At 37.3% G+C, this 16492-nt stretch overlaps 1 protein-coding gene across 6 annotated transcripts in view; it reads right to left on the reverse strand.

Annotated features, from left to right (window-relative positions):
* Positions 1–16492, reverse strand: part of LOC131426057 (diacylglycerol lipase-alpha) — a 107776-nt gene that overhangs the window by 53596 nt on the left and 37688 nt on the right. For all 6 annotated transcript variants that reach the window (XM_058588482.1, XM_058588481.1, XM_058588480.1 and 3 more), the window contains one exon: positions 180–274. In XM_058588482.1, coding sequence (XP_058444465.1) covers positions 180–274 — 95 coding nt within the window. The remainder of the gene's footprint in view (positions 1–179; positions 275–16492) is intronic.

Raw genomic sequence — 16492 nt, forward strand, 5'->3', positions numbered from 1 at the left:
CGGATTGCCATGGTAACTGAAGCGGTCCACTTCTTAACAATTCATTACACACACATGTACAAACACTAAAAAGTAATATATTTCGGCTTCATAATGGTTATGTTTTGCTTCGGCAAAAAAAGGGTGCTTGACAAACGATTTCATTATAATACATCCCCCGAAAAAAAAACGAAACTTACCATATCAGATGAATAATAAAGAGAAATAATCCGGGAACCACTAGGTCGTCGGATCCGACTGACCAACGCCGACGAAAAACCACAATACCGGGCATCTGAAAAAGAAAGGAAAAGTGAAACAGGAAATAAATTATAATGAGAACAATGTACCGTACCGACAAGCCCCGAATGTCGGGCGGGGGTTTTGTTTGTAGAATGGAAAAGTATATTGTACCTAGAGTGAGACAGAATGTCATCGCCACCAGAAGTGACACCTTTTCGAGCGGTTTTTCGAAGGAATGAAAAGGAGGCTTTGCATTGTTCGTCTTGTTCTATCGCCCCATATTTTGACGTTCAACGAACATACCCAAACTTTTTTTTCTCAGACACGCTCAACTTTTGGGGAACTTTTCCGGTAAGCTCATTAAACGAGAATTAGGCATTTTTGTTGGGTGCGAGAAAAGCGAACATCAATGCGTATTTTTTTTCTTCGCCGGTGGACGAATAATATCCTTTGAATCTATGATAAAATATTTCCTATCGTTATTTTAATGCACTTTGACAACCGTTTTTTTTTATCCTCAGTTCAAAAAACTAAAAACTACAACATATTCAAGAACACAAAGTTTCCAGCTCCCGTCATGCATTTCCGATGTGGATCCCACCGTTCTACGAAGCGTCCCAGCTGGAACGGTCATAATTAATAAAGCTTCATTTAATTTGCCCGGAAAAGTTTCGAACAAGGATATAGGTTTAAATAACGCAAGAAGCAGATGGCTGCAATGAATCTTTCCGGTTCGTTTCATGAAGTACACTTCCGATAAGACTAAAAACAGACCAAGACAGAGAGAGAGAGCAAGAGCAAGTAATTAAAGATGATTGATGGCAAACGACGGATCAACTTAAGTTCGATCCTAGTTGGCTAGGGTCACCTCCAGTCCACGGTGTTATTGAAAACCGAGGGGCCTTCAACTAGCAGCCGATGACACTTGACAGCTGTAAGAGCAGTGGTAATTACAATTATTTTCTAATTGCTTTGTTTCTCCGATTACTTATTCAACAGACTGTGATTGGTCTTGCATTGCATGCACAGTAGTTCCGTACCAAAGTATGCTACCCGAACAACTGATGCTGCAATGAAAAGTGTCAAAAGATGTTACACGTTTCAAATTATTTTTAATAATATCGGAAAATCGTGTCTTAATTTGGAAATTCGTTAGCTCCTTTCTAAGCGAATTGGAACATAAATCTATCAAGCTAGTATTTCCATAGTTCTTACTATACCTACTAACGAGATCTAACAAATTTTCCTTTCTGTTATGAATCTGTTATTCCTGCCGGTTCGGGTCATCACGAGAATTACAATATTTAGTTGTGGCTTCACGTGGCTTCCAGTGCGAGCAACGAAGAAAACGACCACGACGATGACGCGTGGGTGGAGAAATAATGGACTGCATAAAAAGGAAAATTTTAATTTACACTAGAGCATAAATGGGAGGAAAGGGCGGTATCATGAATGAAAAACTTGGCCCCGTACATTTCGTGAATCAACGCTCAATGCTTGCGGGGAAGCGAGTTTGCTTTTAATTAAACTAACAGAATTACTGCAAGAATGAGATTCAAGCGAAGCGATGATTCGGAAAAGGCTCTCGTTTAGCTATTCATCATGTGCGCTACCAATTATTTTTTAGAGCATAAGCGCTTGTTTTTTGATTATCCAACCACAAATCACAATTCATTAGATGGGGCGAGCATTGCGCAGTGGATAAATTGATCGCCCTTCACGCAACCGATCTGGGTTCGATTCTAACCGCCACCGCATTATGAGCGAGTAAACATTATGATTCTCAAATCGAGTTTCTCGAAATGATTATTTTTGAAGTAGAACCGACTGAAATCTGACATCAAAGCTGCCAACTGTTTTCAAAAAATCTGTATTTGGAATAAAAGTCTATCTGTACAATATCTATCTCGAAAAATCCAAAATAGATTTAGTGAGGATAATGGTTTTGCTAGCAAAAACCTGGTTTACCCCTATACCCAACACAAAAACTGAAAATCGGTATTTATCTGTACGAAAATTGAATTATCGGTATTTTAAGAGAGCATGTCTGTATTTCTGTATTTTTATAAATACCGATAAATCGGTATAGTTGGCAGCGCTGCCTGACATACCATGATCGAGATCTTACACTCAAAAAAAAATTCACGTTCGATTTAATTGAAAAATCACACAAGACGGTTTCAAATGTCAAATTGAATATTTTTTTTTGAAATTCGATTCTGAAAATTATGAACAGTGTAAGTGACTTCAACCAATATCCAAAATAAGAATTCTCTGGTATCTAAATGTGATACGAACTGGTAGGTTAATGTGATATGAACATTACGCTACATTTTATTAATGAAAATGTAACTCTTACTGGATTAAGCATTAAACGGCTTCCAAATGCATTATTGAAAATTAGGGTAGAAAGTATTCACATATTCACTTTTCACGTAAATATGATGTGATTTTTTTGAGTGATACAATATGGTACTACCCGCTTGTGAGGAATTCTGGCAACCGTCAGAAGGCTGGCTGCATTCCGGCTGCTGTTAAAATTGTCCAGGCGACCATTATGCGTCATTATCTCGCCGTACGTGTCTTGTTTATTTCCCTCCACCTTTTTTTTTCTTTTTTTTTATTCGACTTCATTTGATACTCGTCAATCCCACATGTACATAAAAAAAAAACGAATCTTGAGACGAGGTAAATAAGATTGAAATATGGGTATGTTTGGTAGTGAGAAAGCAATGTTATGGACAATAACATTTTCCATAATTAGTATATATGAATATGTAACTTTTATTGAAAAAATAAAACCAATCTGCCAATCTTGTATGGCAAGAATCCGACAGAAAGAGACCCGTATTAACCGTTAGGCGAAATGCTCTGCCGGAAACGGTTGATGCATTGTTGCCAGACTTTTGTCGGAATTCTGGCAGAATTCCGACAAAAATGACTGGCAGACATAGCCAGCCGTCTAGGGGGAAATCTGCCCGCCGCGTACAAGTGGGTAGATTTCGACTGGCGTGGTTCGAATTGTCAAATCAAAGTAAACATACCCATATAAATTTCAATCGCGAAAAATATGAAACTATGAATTATTGTATGGATATTTTAGATTACATTCATTTAGTTCAAATACAGAAAAAGAAAAAAAAATGTAATACGAAATTTTGTTTGGAGTAATATGTGTTTTTCATGTATTGTTACAAGTGTAATACGTCGTCCATTTGAAGGGTTGAGAGCCGAATTCGGATAGGTTCAATTTAGTTTGAAAACCCCGTTAAAGTATTTTTGAATGCAAAAACAAACTTTAACGGGCAAGACTTAGATTTAGCAATGCAAGATTCGTTTAAAAACTTGTTTCTGTTTTGCAAGAACCTGATTAACTTGGATTGAATTTAATACCCGGACAAAAACTTAACCGGTTCTTTCCAAACAAATGGTTTTATTCGGTTTTTGCATTCAAAGTTTTTACCAACTGTTGCTGTGAAAACGCAGCCTAGATCAGGTTTTGTTTGGGAAGAACCGATTGAATTTTTCTCTGTCGGAAACGGATGTGGCATTGTTGTCAGACTCTTGCCGGAATCCTAGCATAATGCCGGCAAAAAGTGTTCTGACAGACGTTGCCTGTCGTCTGGGGAAAATCTGCGCGTCACGCACGAGTGGGTAGCGTTGAGTTTTCTATAAAGTATGTGAATGTCAGGCATTTGTCATGCGCATGAAGGCAGGCGTTAACTTAGCAAAAAATGTAACAGAGCTCTTTTTTATAGATTCTGTTCTGTGCGAAAGTTCATACTATGCAGAACGGTCGGAAGGATGACATCATTATGGAATGTTGTGATTGGCTCGTGAAATTATAGGTCAATACAAACCGATTTTTCAATTGTGTACTGTTGAAATTCTAAAACGATGTGGTAAAACATGTTTAAGTTAAATGTTTCCAACTGAATCCATCAACAAATGACGCGGTTACGCGGTTAGTTTCGTATTTTTTAATTGATACCCGGTCCCGTAAAGTGAGTATAGTAAGGCATTTTCTCGGAGACCACTTAACCGATTCTCTTCAACTCAGATTCAAAGAAAAAACTCTATAGTTCCCATAGTCTGCCATTGAATTTCATCCCGATCCGACTTCTGGTTCCGCAGTTACGGGGTTAAAAAAGCAAAAAAAAAAATAACTCGATATTCTCAGAGATCGCTCAACAAATTTTTATCAAATGAAAGTTTCTAAAATTCCATGTAACTCTACCGAATTTCATGTAGATTCGACATTATGTTCCACAATTACAGGTTTTATTTTCAATCGCGCGTTTTTTATACCTGACACAGAAAAATCGAGCCAAATACCATCAACTAGTCGTATAGTTCTTCAACTGGACAGGCCTGGTTAGTTGATGACCAAATACATTAATTTTTAGGTATACCGGATCTTTGTTCCCGGTTCCAGAAATACCGAGAAAAGTAATCTTAATCAAAACCAAAAATCATTTTAATTTCTCAGAAACGTTTAGACCGATTTTCACAACTCATACACAAAAAATCAAATAAAAAATATTATTTTATCCAGACTCGGCTTCCGGTTCCGGAAATACTGGATGAAGTATGTATGAAATTGCAACCCGTCATTTAGAGCAATAATGCCAAAAAAAAATAGTTGTCAAAAACTCAATATCGGAAATTTTTTCATTTTCTCAGAGATGGCTGATTTGATTTTCACAAACTTAGACTCAAATGAGTGGCTTTAAGGTCTCATAGATTGCGATCAATTTTTTTCGATCCGATTTTTAGAACCAGAGAATGAAGTGTATTAAAAATTTTAGAGAGAGATTTTTTTAGAGCGAAAATTAAAAATGAAGAAATCTTATCGACTTGGATCAAAACTGACTCTAAAAAGGTCATGCTAGTGTTTACCCAAACAAAGTAGTCTGCGATTTCTTAGGTATCATTTGAATAGGACCCCTCGATGAGCTCGGTTCACTGTCAATTTGAATCTTTGGAAGCAAAACAACAAGCGTCTGATCACTAGATGCGCCGTAACTATGACAATGATCGTTTATGTTTGGGAAAATATCAAGTTACAGTATGAACGATATTGAGAAATTTCGCTTTATTTTAGTGATTCTTAGAATAAGAAAGTGAAAACTACTTAGAACCATTGTCTAGAATATGTTTATTTTTTTTTTCCATAAATATGTTTATTTCTTAAGGCAGTTTACATAAGTTTTTCTTCGCCGTAGCATCACTTTTACATAATATTCTTATCCTAATTTAATTCTAACATAGTCACAACGTTTTGCATTTATTAAAACATATTCTCTTATTACTTAAATATCATCTTAGGTAACTCGTCATTAATTATGAAATCTACTCGGAAATATTATTTGAACCAAACGATTAACTTCTATAAATTATAAAATAAGCTGTTATTTTCAGACATTTTGTTAATAATTTCATAAACTGTTTCGAGTTTGTTTGTATCATTACATTATTTTTATTCTAATTTAGCTATTGGTTGAACTCATGGACGCAGCTGGGATCAGAACTAAGTCTTGAAAGGGGCCTTTATTAAATTGAAACTCCAGTTTTCTTTATGAAATGATAAATAAGTTTCATGTATGAAAGGTCACGACAAGCAAGAATGTCTCGAACTGGGATATTGGATAGTCTACCTTGGGTACGCAAAGAATTTATTAGTTGAGATCTGACATCACGATACTCCACGCATGTCCAAACGACATGATCAATATCTCGATAACCTTCGCCACAAGCACAATGATTAGTCTCGGAGAGCCCAATTCGAAGGAGATGTGCATCTAACGTGTAGTGATTGGACATGAGTCTAGACATCACACGAATGAAATCTCTACTCACATCCAGTCCCCTGAACCATGCCTTTGTCGATATTTTCGGAATAATTGAGTGCATCCACCGACCCAGATCATCTTTATCCCAAGAAGCTTGCCAGCTGGCAAGTGTTCTTTGGCGAGACGAGCTATAGAATTCGTTGAAAGCAATTGGTCTCTCATAAATTTCACCCTCAATAGCACCACGTTTGGCTAAAATATCGGCTCTTTCATTGCCAGGAATGGAGCAATGAGCCGGGACCCAGACTATAGTGATTAGATAATTATTGTTCAATATGTCGTTCAGGCACTGTTTTATTTTGCCCAGGAAAAACGGTTCAGTCTTGCCAGTCATGTTTGAGCGAATGGCTTCAATTGCACTCAGACTATCTGTGAAGAGGAAATAATGGTTTGGAATTAATGTGACGATTACACTCAAACTATAATGAACTGCTGCTAGCTCTGCTATATAAACAGATGCAGGTTCTTGAAGCCTAAATGAGGCCGAAACATTATTGTTGAACATACCAAACCCTGTCGCTTCTTCAATTCGCGATCCGTCCGTGTAAAACATTTTCTCAGAGTCAATATGCCTGAACTTACTTGAAAATATTTTTGGGATTTCCGTCGAACGTAGATGATCCGGGATTCCACGCACTTCGCGCTGCATGGATGTATCGAAAAATAAAGTTGAGTCAGGGACATTTAGGAGGCTGACACGGATAGGAATATATCTTGAAGGGTTGATTTCCTGTGACATATGGTTAAAATATACTGTCATGAATTTTGTTTGAGATCGAAGCTCGACTAGTCGTTCGAAATTATTAATTACCATGGGATTCAGCACCTCACATCTTATTAGCAGGCGTGATGAAAGCTCCCAAAATCGATCTTTTAATGGAAGAACTCCCGCCAGAACTTCAAGACTCATTGTATGTGTCGAATGCATGCACCCTAAAGCAATTCGCAAACAACGATACTGAATTCGCTCCAGTTTGATAATATGAGAGTTTGCAGCGGAACGAAAGCAAACGCATCCATATTCCATCACTGAAAGTATCGTTGTCTGATACAATTTTATTAGATCTTCCGGATGAGCACCCCACCAAGATCCTGTTATTGTTCGAAGAAAATTTACTCTTTGTTGGCATTTTGTTATCAGAAACCTAATGTGTCCTCCCCACGTGCATTTGGAATCGAACCACACCCCGAGGTATTTAAAAGTTAAAACCTGTTGGATCATTCTTCCCTTCATATGGAGCTGAAGCTGCGCGGGATCATGCTTTCTTGAAAAGACGACTAACTCTGTTTTCTCCGCAGAGAATTCGATACCAAGATGAACAGCCCAATCGGACAAGTTATCTAAGGTATCTTGCAATGGTTTATGCAGATCAATAGCTTTGGGTCCAGTAACTGAAACCACGCCATCATCTGCCAATTGTCTTAGTGTACATGGGGTTACTAGACAGCTGTCAATGTCATTTACGTAAAAATTATAGAGGAGCGGACTGAGGCATGAGCCTTGCGGGAGACCCATGTAACTATTTCTGAGTGTTGCCAAATCGCCATGTGAAAAATGCATGTGTTTCTCTGACAAAAGGTTGTGCAAATAATTATTTATAACCGCTGGGAGTCCATTTTGGTGAAGCTTGTCTGAAAGAACATCAATGGAAACTGAATCAAATGCTCCTTTAATGTCTAAAAATACAGATGCCATTTGTTGCTTTTGAGCGAAGGCAATTTGGATGTCAGACGAAAGTAATGCAAGGCAATCATTCGTCCCTTTATTTCTACGGAAGCCAAACTGAGTATCTGACAACAAACCGTTCGTCTCGACCCAAGTGTCGAGACGTCGTAGAATAATTTTTTCGAACAATTTTCTGATGCAGGACAACATCGCAATGGGTCTATAAGAATATGTTTAGTTTGTTATTGCCTCATCCCATGAAGCATTAAAGTCAGTTGTGGCAAGAAATCATTATGTGCTGAATGTAAACATATGTTTGCTTCCTTTCTAACTTGTATTGTTTCCATGGCATTTTGTCGGAACTAGTCGACGCTTGTTAACGGATGGTCAATAAAATTACATTATTACTGAACCAACTGGTTCACGATGACTGACCCAACATTTTTCAATGAAACGTATGGAACATTGTAATCTTGAGTTTATCTTTGCTACAATCGTACTTCTGGAATGATCCAGAGAATTGAATCATTTTTGTAGGTTTATTCATGATCCTCATATCTAATGCGGCTTCGCCACATCGTTTTGTTCGTATGCTATCCCACCACGCTACCGCTCGTTCGGACCTAACTGGAGCAAAGAAACCTAGGTTTGAGTAGACCGGGCAAACGAGACGATTACAGGTTTGTATGCAAGAGGCCGCCGCTACCGATCTTCGGTTATGTGGCTGCGCCACATCAATTATCCAGTATATATAAAAACAAATAGATGTTTTTGATGAATAACCAGAATTTGAAGTTTCCTTATAACTTATGTTATCTATTCAAAATTACCCTTTCGTAAAAAAAAGACTTTTGGAGAAATGATTTTCGGCGAAATGACCCGTTCCCCTATTTAACAACCTAATTTTATGAAAGGTGACTCTAAGTAGTTTCCATAAGGCACTTGCAAAAATCCATAAGGCACTTGCTACCATTGACTCAATTTCAGGTTGAATGTTTAATTTTGGTTTATTGAACCAAACCCCCGCTGTTTTACTCCTTGTGTTTTGCCAACAATGGAGAGAACAAATGAAAGAAAAGATTCAAAACAATTCAAAATTTAGATCATTTTTATTTTCCGTGTACAATACTGATGTCAGTTTTGACGTATTGAAATAAGTGTTGCCATATCTCAAAGCTTATCGAATAATGCTCGTACCACGTTTTTATTTTCAATTAATTTTCAAATCGCACGTAAACTTCTATTGTACATAATTGATGCCTTTTATTACAGCTGATTCAATGACTTTTAACTGGTTTCTTTCGAACTGTGCCTGCTTTCCCTGACTGATTCAACACAGGCAGTCGGTTGTTGAACTGCAATAGTGCCCGTTACCGCATGGAATGTACTCTCTAAACTTGGACCGTTCAACGGGTAACCCCCCGGGTTACTCCTTCTCCCCAAAAACAAGATGGTTTACTACTGGCACCATTCTGGCTTTCCGTGCAGACACACTGTTGTACTGCGTGTGCCTTACTTTCATAGCATGATAGCATGTTATCAGTTAATTTAGTCGCAAACGACCGCGGCTGTTTGTCGGTGGCATTATATAATTAGTTAATAATGGAGTTTGTGGTCTGTACTGGATGTTGTACGGGAGGAACTAATGAGCACTACTAAAATTATAACATTCGTTCATAGTTTTAGGAACGCAATAAAGTCGGACTATTAAAGCACGAAGCATCCCCTCTAAAAAGCAGTGATCTAATGGGGACGCAATGCTGATGGTTGTTTTATAACGAATCCGACATCACCACGGTAACTATTTTAAAGTTGTTTGTTTTTGCATAACAATGAAAGCTGCCGTAGAGATCTCTCCAATTTATTCCTATTTTATATTCCTCCATTAGACTTGCTTCACTATTCCCGAACACTTGACCGATCCTCTTTTGGTCCCATTTTCACGGAGCCCTATATTGAGGTTAGTTGTAAAAAGCACCAACTGGTGCTTTTTCTCCTTCAACTTTTTCTCCTTCAACTTTTTCTCCTTCAACTCTTCCCAGGTGGATCCGTTATCATAGGAACCACCCTACCCAACCTGTCATATCTCACTATACTCCAAAGGGGTTCTACGGCTCTGTAGCGATACCGTTTGGAAAGTTTTTTTCTTGTTCTGCTGCCAGCAGCTCGTAACTTGGGGGCTCTTAACGATGAACTGGAACTGATATTGGTTTACGGCGGTGATGCTCCACACGGGGTCTATTCTATTCTATTCTGTCTGCCTGTCTGTCTGTCCGTCCGTCTGTCGGCAGACAGTAAAATTCTATCTCGCCACTTCTGCCATCTTCTGTGCAGATGACGAAAGGTAGATTGTATAGTTTCACAATGGAGAACCGAGAGCTAAAAAACAAGGTCAGTGCTTAGTGCCGACAGAAGCACCTCTTTGAGATCCTTTGAATCTGATTGCTTTTGAAACGAGCCAGAATATACAGTCTATTTCAATTTTATTCGATGGTGGTGGAGCTATAAGAACCAGATGAACGCGAACTAGCTCAGGAATGAATTCTAGCAAGCAATCTTCAAAACAGAGAAAGTTTGCGAGATACATGATTAGTCATTAGATTCATTTCGATGGATTTAAAATAATACAATTCTTGAATATGCACAATTTTACTAGAAGCAAGAACACTGTGTTTGAGTGCTAATTGTAGTTATAACGTTCACTGATGACTATTTGATATTAATACTCCCCATTGATGATGCACAACGGGCAACAAGGCACTTGTAGACATTCCGATTGGAACGGCTTTTGACAGTTCAATTGGAATCATAACAATGTATCCCCAGATCTCTGATGATATGATCACTTCTCCGATAGATTGTACGATAATCTACTCGAAAAACTCGAATTTAACTTTTTTAAAAATCGCGAATTATTTTAACTTTTAGTTTACTTGAGCTTATTTTATTTTCAGTGACTTTATTTAATTTTCAGTGCAAAATAAGTTAAAATTATTTTATCTCAATGAAAATTTAACATTCGATAAAAAATAACTGCTCGACTGTCAAATTTCAACTAACAGCTACTATGATTCGATAGAGGGTCCACAGCCTAAATACTTCCAATAATTGCTCGATAATTTCTCCGGACTGGTTTTGAAAATTGTTCGATAAACTTCCCGATGGTATACTTTCTCGATAACTGCGGAAATGACCAAACTGTTCGAAAAATTGCTTTAAAACTACTAGTTTAACTACTTTAAAAAATCTTCGATAAGCAGCATGATAAACTGCATTGAAAATGGCCTGATTAGCTTCTCAATAATTTGCCGAACAAACATCTTGAAAAGTTACTTCTAAAGCTACTCGATAAATAAAAAAAATTGCTCGAAAAAATTAAAAATCTTCCCGAAAAATTTCTCGATTACCTGATTGAAACACTTTGAAAACTACCGGACAATTTGCTAGATAAACTGACTGATGAACTGCTTTAAAAGCTGCCTGAAAAATGCTCGTACAGACTGATTGTAAACTTGCTTAATATCTGCATTAAAAGTTTTCCGATAAGCTGTTTGATACACTGCCTGATAATTTGCCCGATGAACTGCTTGAAAAACTGACCGATTAAAGCTTATTGGCTCACTAAAAAAAACTGCTCGACAAACCTTTTGAAATTGCCGAACAACTGCTCGAAAAATTTCAAAATTTCCGAACAACTGCCAGTAAAACTACTTTAAAAACTTTTCGATAAACTGCTTTCAAAAATGCTCGATAACTGCTTTAATAACTGTTCGATAGACTGCACTGTTCAGTAATCGGCTCGATAAATTTTCCGATAATTTGTCCGACAAATTGCGTTATACGGTAGCCGATGAACTCAAAAAAAACTGCTGGCAAAATTAATCAAAAAACGCCGAAAATTTCGAACAACTGCTCGAAAAACTAAAAATTGGCTTAAAATTCTTTTTAAACTGTCCAATAAACTACTTAAAAATTGCCCAATAAACTGTATCAAGAATTAGTCGATGAACTCAAAAATCTGTTCATTGAATTGTCACTGCTCGAAAAACTATAAACTGCTTCAAAAACTGCACGATAAACTGCTGGTAAAACTTCCCGATAACTGCTTTAAAAACGGTCCACAAAACTGCCCGATAAACCGCTTAAAAACTGTTCGATAAACCCGAAAAACTGCTAGAAAATCTAATCGATGAAAACTGCCCGGTAAACTGATTTAAAAACTTTCCGATAAACTAGCTAATAAATGGCTCAATAAATTTTCCGATTAACTACTATAAAAAACTGCTTTAAAAGCTACCCGATAGAATCGAGCAAACTGTAGGAAAAACAACTCAATAAGAACTAATCAAAATTCAAAATTGCCATGTAAACTGTCGTATGAAATTGGCAAATGTTTACAAAAGATTTTTTTTTAATTTTTTTAACGTAGTCCTTCAAATTATATCGACCCTTTTTCCAGCGATTTTCTAACTTTCTGATTCCGTCCAAAATGTAATTTTACGAATCTTCTTCTTCTCGCACGAGCAGATTTTTTCATTAGTCAGCCATAGCTTTTAGGTTTGGGAACAGATAATAGTCCGAGGGAGTTGGATCGGGAGAATAAGGTAATTGAGTCCCTAAATAGTTGATTTTAGTCATGATTACGAAGCTCGGAGGTTTTTTCGGTTCCAAGGTCGTCCGCGAAATGTGTGTCCCTTCCGATCTATTGAAGACTACGAAAAGTAACTCCTTTCTGACGCTTCCAAGCACTCATGCCGGCTTCTGTCTTTTTCCTGATACCCATTCGGATTTCTGGTGCATAAAGGTGGATCCAGATTTCGTCAGCCAATCACCAATCCTATCGATTCAGCATGGCCAAACACGCTTCCGAAGTGTGCTCGTGATAGAATTTTTGATCTGGAGTCAGCATGCACCACTCTTAGCGGCAATCTCTGGCCTGGGATGCATTGGCGAATGATTAGAATCAGGTTGAAGCCAGGGTTAAATAAAAGATAGGAAAAAATAATAAATGGCCTCAGTGCACTCAGCACTAATACTTGTGGTATTTGCTAACTGGCGCCCCATAACTTTCCTGTAGGGTCAACGCAATTTCATGTATTTTTTTATATTGTCTTGTACACGAAACGCGCTCAAAAATGAGCTCGGTTTAGTCCAGAACTAATAAATTACTTAAAAGATGAATTAAGTTGTAATCTTCAGGGGATAATACTTAGAATATAAAATATGTAACCATGTTTTGCTTTGAATCAGAAAAAAAACAGAAATTATTTGGTCCTTAAAACATTACTTCTGTTCAACTTGAATGATTAGCTGGTGGAATTCCAACCAGGAATCAATATCTTTAAATAAATTGCAATAAAATCAGTACCTACCCTAACAAAAAAAGTAAAATTTTCAGAAGGTTTAAAACTGCTGCGTTTTATACTCTATCGCTAAGGCTTGTTCGTGACAAAATTTGGACATCAATTTTTGGTGACACAAGCAAGCTTTTAGATCGAAGATGGCTTCGACAGAAGAGTAAATGCGAAGAGCAATTGTATGCGGTCGCAATGAAAATCCGGATCTGTCAGTAGCAAAAATGTTTACTCCCAATTCAATCTGCGCAGATTTTGTCGCGAACACACCTTATATTCAGTTCAAATTTCCATACTGAAGTGCAAAGAAAAACATATTTACGTTTGTATATAAATATAAAATGATTATTGCATCCCACTGAACATGATTACCATAAATTCCATGGTTACTACCGCGAAAAAAAAGCTTGAATATTTCTTGAATAGCTTTTCAGACCAATCGAAGGTTATTTTCAGACCAATCAATTGCCTACCATATTCATTCCCGAGGCAATTCGGATGCATCTATTAACTCGTCGAAATCGATCAAACTTATTCCTGCTGTGACGACCGAACTCAATCTCCCCGCAGCACCCATAAGTTAGGAGTAGACTCGCAATTACATAAACCTTCCGACCCGACTGACGAATCCGTACTAACCCGCCGAGATGGGGGAGAGGGTATGGAAATTAATTTGAAAATCAATTTTTCCGCCAGAAACGATCGGATTCGCACATAAACTTCAACAGGTAAGTAAATCCGTACGCATTAATCGGGAGAGCCAATTTCTTCGTCGGTGCTGCGGCTGCTGCTGTGCGGCACCCTACCGGTCGGTGATGGCGAAATGCGGCACACAGATTGGGGATCGCAAACTCAATTCGTCATCGACTAGACTGGATAATTGATTTATCGGCAGCCGCCGCTTATGGCTTCATCCGGGCAGCAAATAACGCCCCGTAACCGTCGTCAAACCATGATACGATCCATACCGGGGGGGGGGGGGGGGGGGGGGGGGGGGGCGTCTTTTGTCTGGTTCAACACCGTGCCAGCGTCCATGAATCCAATGGCATGTCACTAATTGTTTTAAAGATAACCGTCAAGCTAACGGGACAGCTTTCCTAGCGTTGTAATCCGATGAAGACGCCCCGTACTTTTCAAGCGGTGATTTGATTTTAATCCGTGAATTGCTGCGTAATAATTTTATTGGGCCCATAACAATTTATGCATCGAATGTGTAGAACCAAATCTGCTAGCTTGTTTATCACGGCTCCAAATTGAAATTTTTTTTTTCTTGTCGTTGGTAATCATCCGCTTCGATGCACCCGGACAATTTTATACGGACGAGTGACAGCATGCTGTGATAGATAGCAGATTTATTTTCAAATAGCGCCGCTTTTTATTTATAAATTCAAACGTCACTACTGCTCTGATAAAGATTGGTATGAGTTCGAAATCCCCGACCAATGAATTTGAAAGCCTATGCGCGTTGCCGTTTGCTATGCTTCACTACCCAGGCTCGGATTTTGGTATTATTTGAGCCGCTTTTCATCCTACACCAACGGTTTTCAAGCTTTTGTATTTCCCTGCGTACCCAAGGTAGACTATCCAATGTCCCAGTTCGAGACATTCTTGCTTGTCGTGACCTTTCTTACATGAAACTTCTTTATCATTTCATAAAGACAATTGAAGTTTCAATTTAATAATTGACCCTTTTGAGGGTTAGTTCTGACTCCTACTGCGTCCATTAGTTCATCCAATAGCAAAATTTAATAAAAATGATGTGCAGATACAAAACAAATTCAAAATAGGTTACGAAATCAATAACAAAAAGTATAAAAATTTAAGCTTATCTTATAATTTATAGCAGTTAATCGCTTGGTTCAAATAATGTTCTTAAGTAGATTTAATAATAAATAACGAAATAGCTAATATGATATTTAAAATATAAGAGAAATATGTTTTATTAAACTCAAATCGCTGTGACTATATTAGTATTATATTAGGTTAAGAATTCTATGTAAAAGTGATGATACGGCGAAGAAAAACTTATGTAAATTGCCTTAAGAAATAAACGTATTTATGAATAAAAAAAAAGCTTTTGTATACCCCAGATTCCGCGAGCCTCCACAAAAATTCATACAATTTAAGCATCAAATAAAAACTGAACAGTTGGGAATAGTATCCAAATTGAAAAAAAAAAAACTTATGAGAGAAATAATATTTATCTTTAGGGCATATTCAGGAGTGTTCTAGTTCTAGATGCATAATTTATGTCAGTTTCAAAATTTAAATCTAGAAATTATAACAAAATGAACTGGGAGCCCCAACAGCGTGTTATCTGTGTTTCAAATATAGAAAAAATAGAACGGCAATGTATACCAGTTTTAAATTTGACAGTAGAACTGGTCGAATAAATAAAACTAAAACGGATTGCTGGGGATACGTTTGTTTCAGTTTCATTTACATTATGAACCACCCATATGAATCTTGCAGCTGCTGAATTTGCTCTTAGATTTGGTTTGTGACAACCAGAGATTCAAATATCAAAAGAAAGATTCATATCAGTAATATCTGTCACAGCGCGCTGGGGTCCCAATCATATTAAAACATTCGTTTTTTACGTGAATATGTCTTATTTTACTATGGAACTCGTTTTCAAAAATCGCCGTGTAGAAAAATGGATAGAGCTCCATCGTAAAGAAATTGTCCTTCATTCTAGAAAATCCGACCGAACAACACTTCGTACATGTTCAGATTCCACACGGCCAATGTTCCATTTCAAATTTCACAACAATCATATTTTTCACGGTATTCTTGTAAAATCTGGCCAGTTTTATGTTTGATTCCGTTTGCTAGTAACATTTAAAGTACCTTTCTCTTTTGAAATACTTTTTTAGTAACCTCTGAGTTCCAAAAAGTATATATGCTCGTAACATATTTGAATTAACGTTCCTCGTCACATCCGATCTACAATACCTTAGGCTTCCATGGTTATAAACACTTGCTACTCCCCCCTCGTTATAAAAATTCCTCTGACATCATTATGTTCTTGTAATCGCTCAATATTTTCCATCTGATAGTGTTCATTTGACACGAAAGACTGTTTATCATCATAATTACATTCGTACTATAGAATAACAATTCAGTTAATATAAATCTTGCTATAAGTTTTTTTTAATTATCTTGGGTCGACAGTTTTCCCAGTTTACATAAAGAAATGCATATTGATTGTATGATTTCTTCGTCAATTCTCTAATTGGTAAGTAATTGGTCGAAACAGTTAATTTGAGCAGTGGCAAGTGTGTTTTGTTTAGTGAAAAGTTTACTGCAAATTTACCACCCAAAATTAAACTATGTCAACCGATTGAAGCACCGTCTGTATATCATTGCCAGTGTTATCAGATTTATTTTGAATTTTC

The sequence above is a fragment of the Malaya genurostris genome, chromosome 1, assembly GCF_030247185.1.
Source record: "Malaya genurostris strain Urasoe2022 chromosome 1, Malgen_1.1, whole genome shotgun sequence".
Lineage (NCBI taxonomy): Eukaryota > Metazoa > Arthropoda > Insecta > Diptera > Culicidae > Malaya > Malaya genurostris.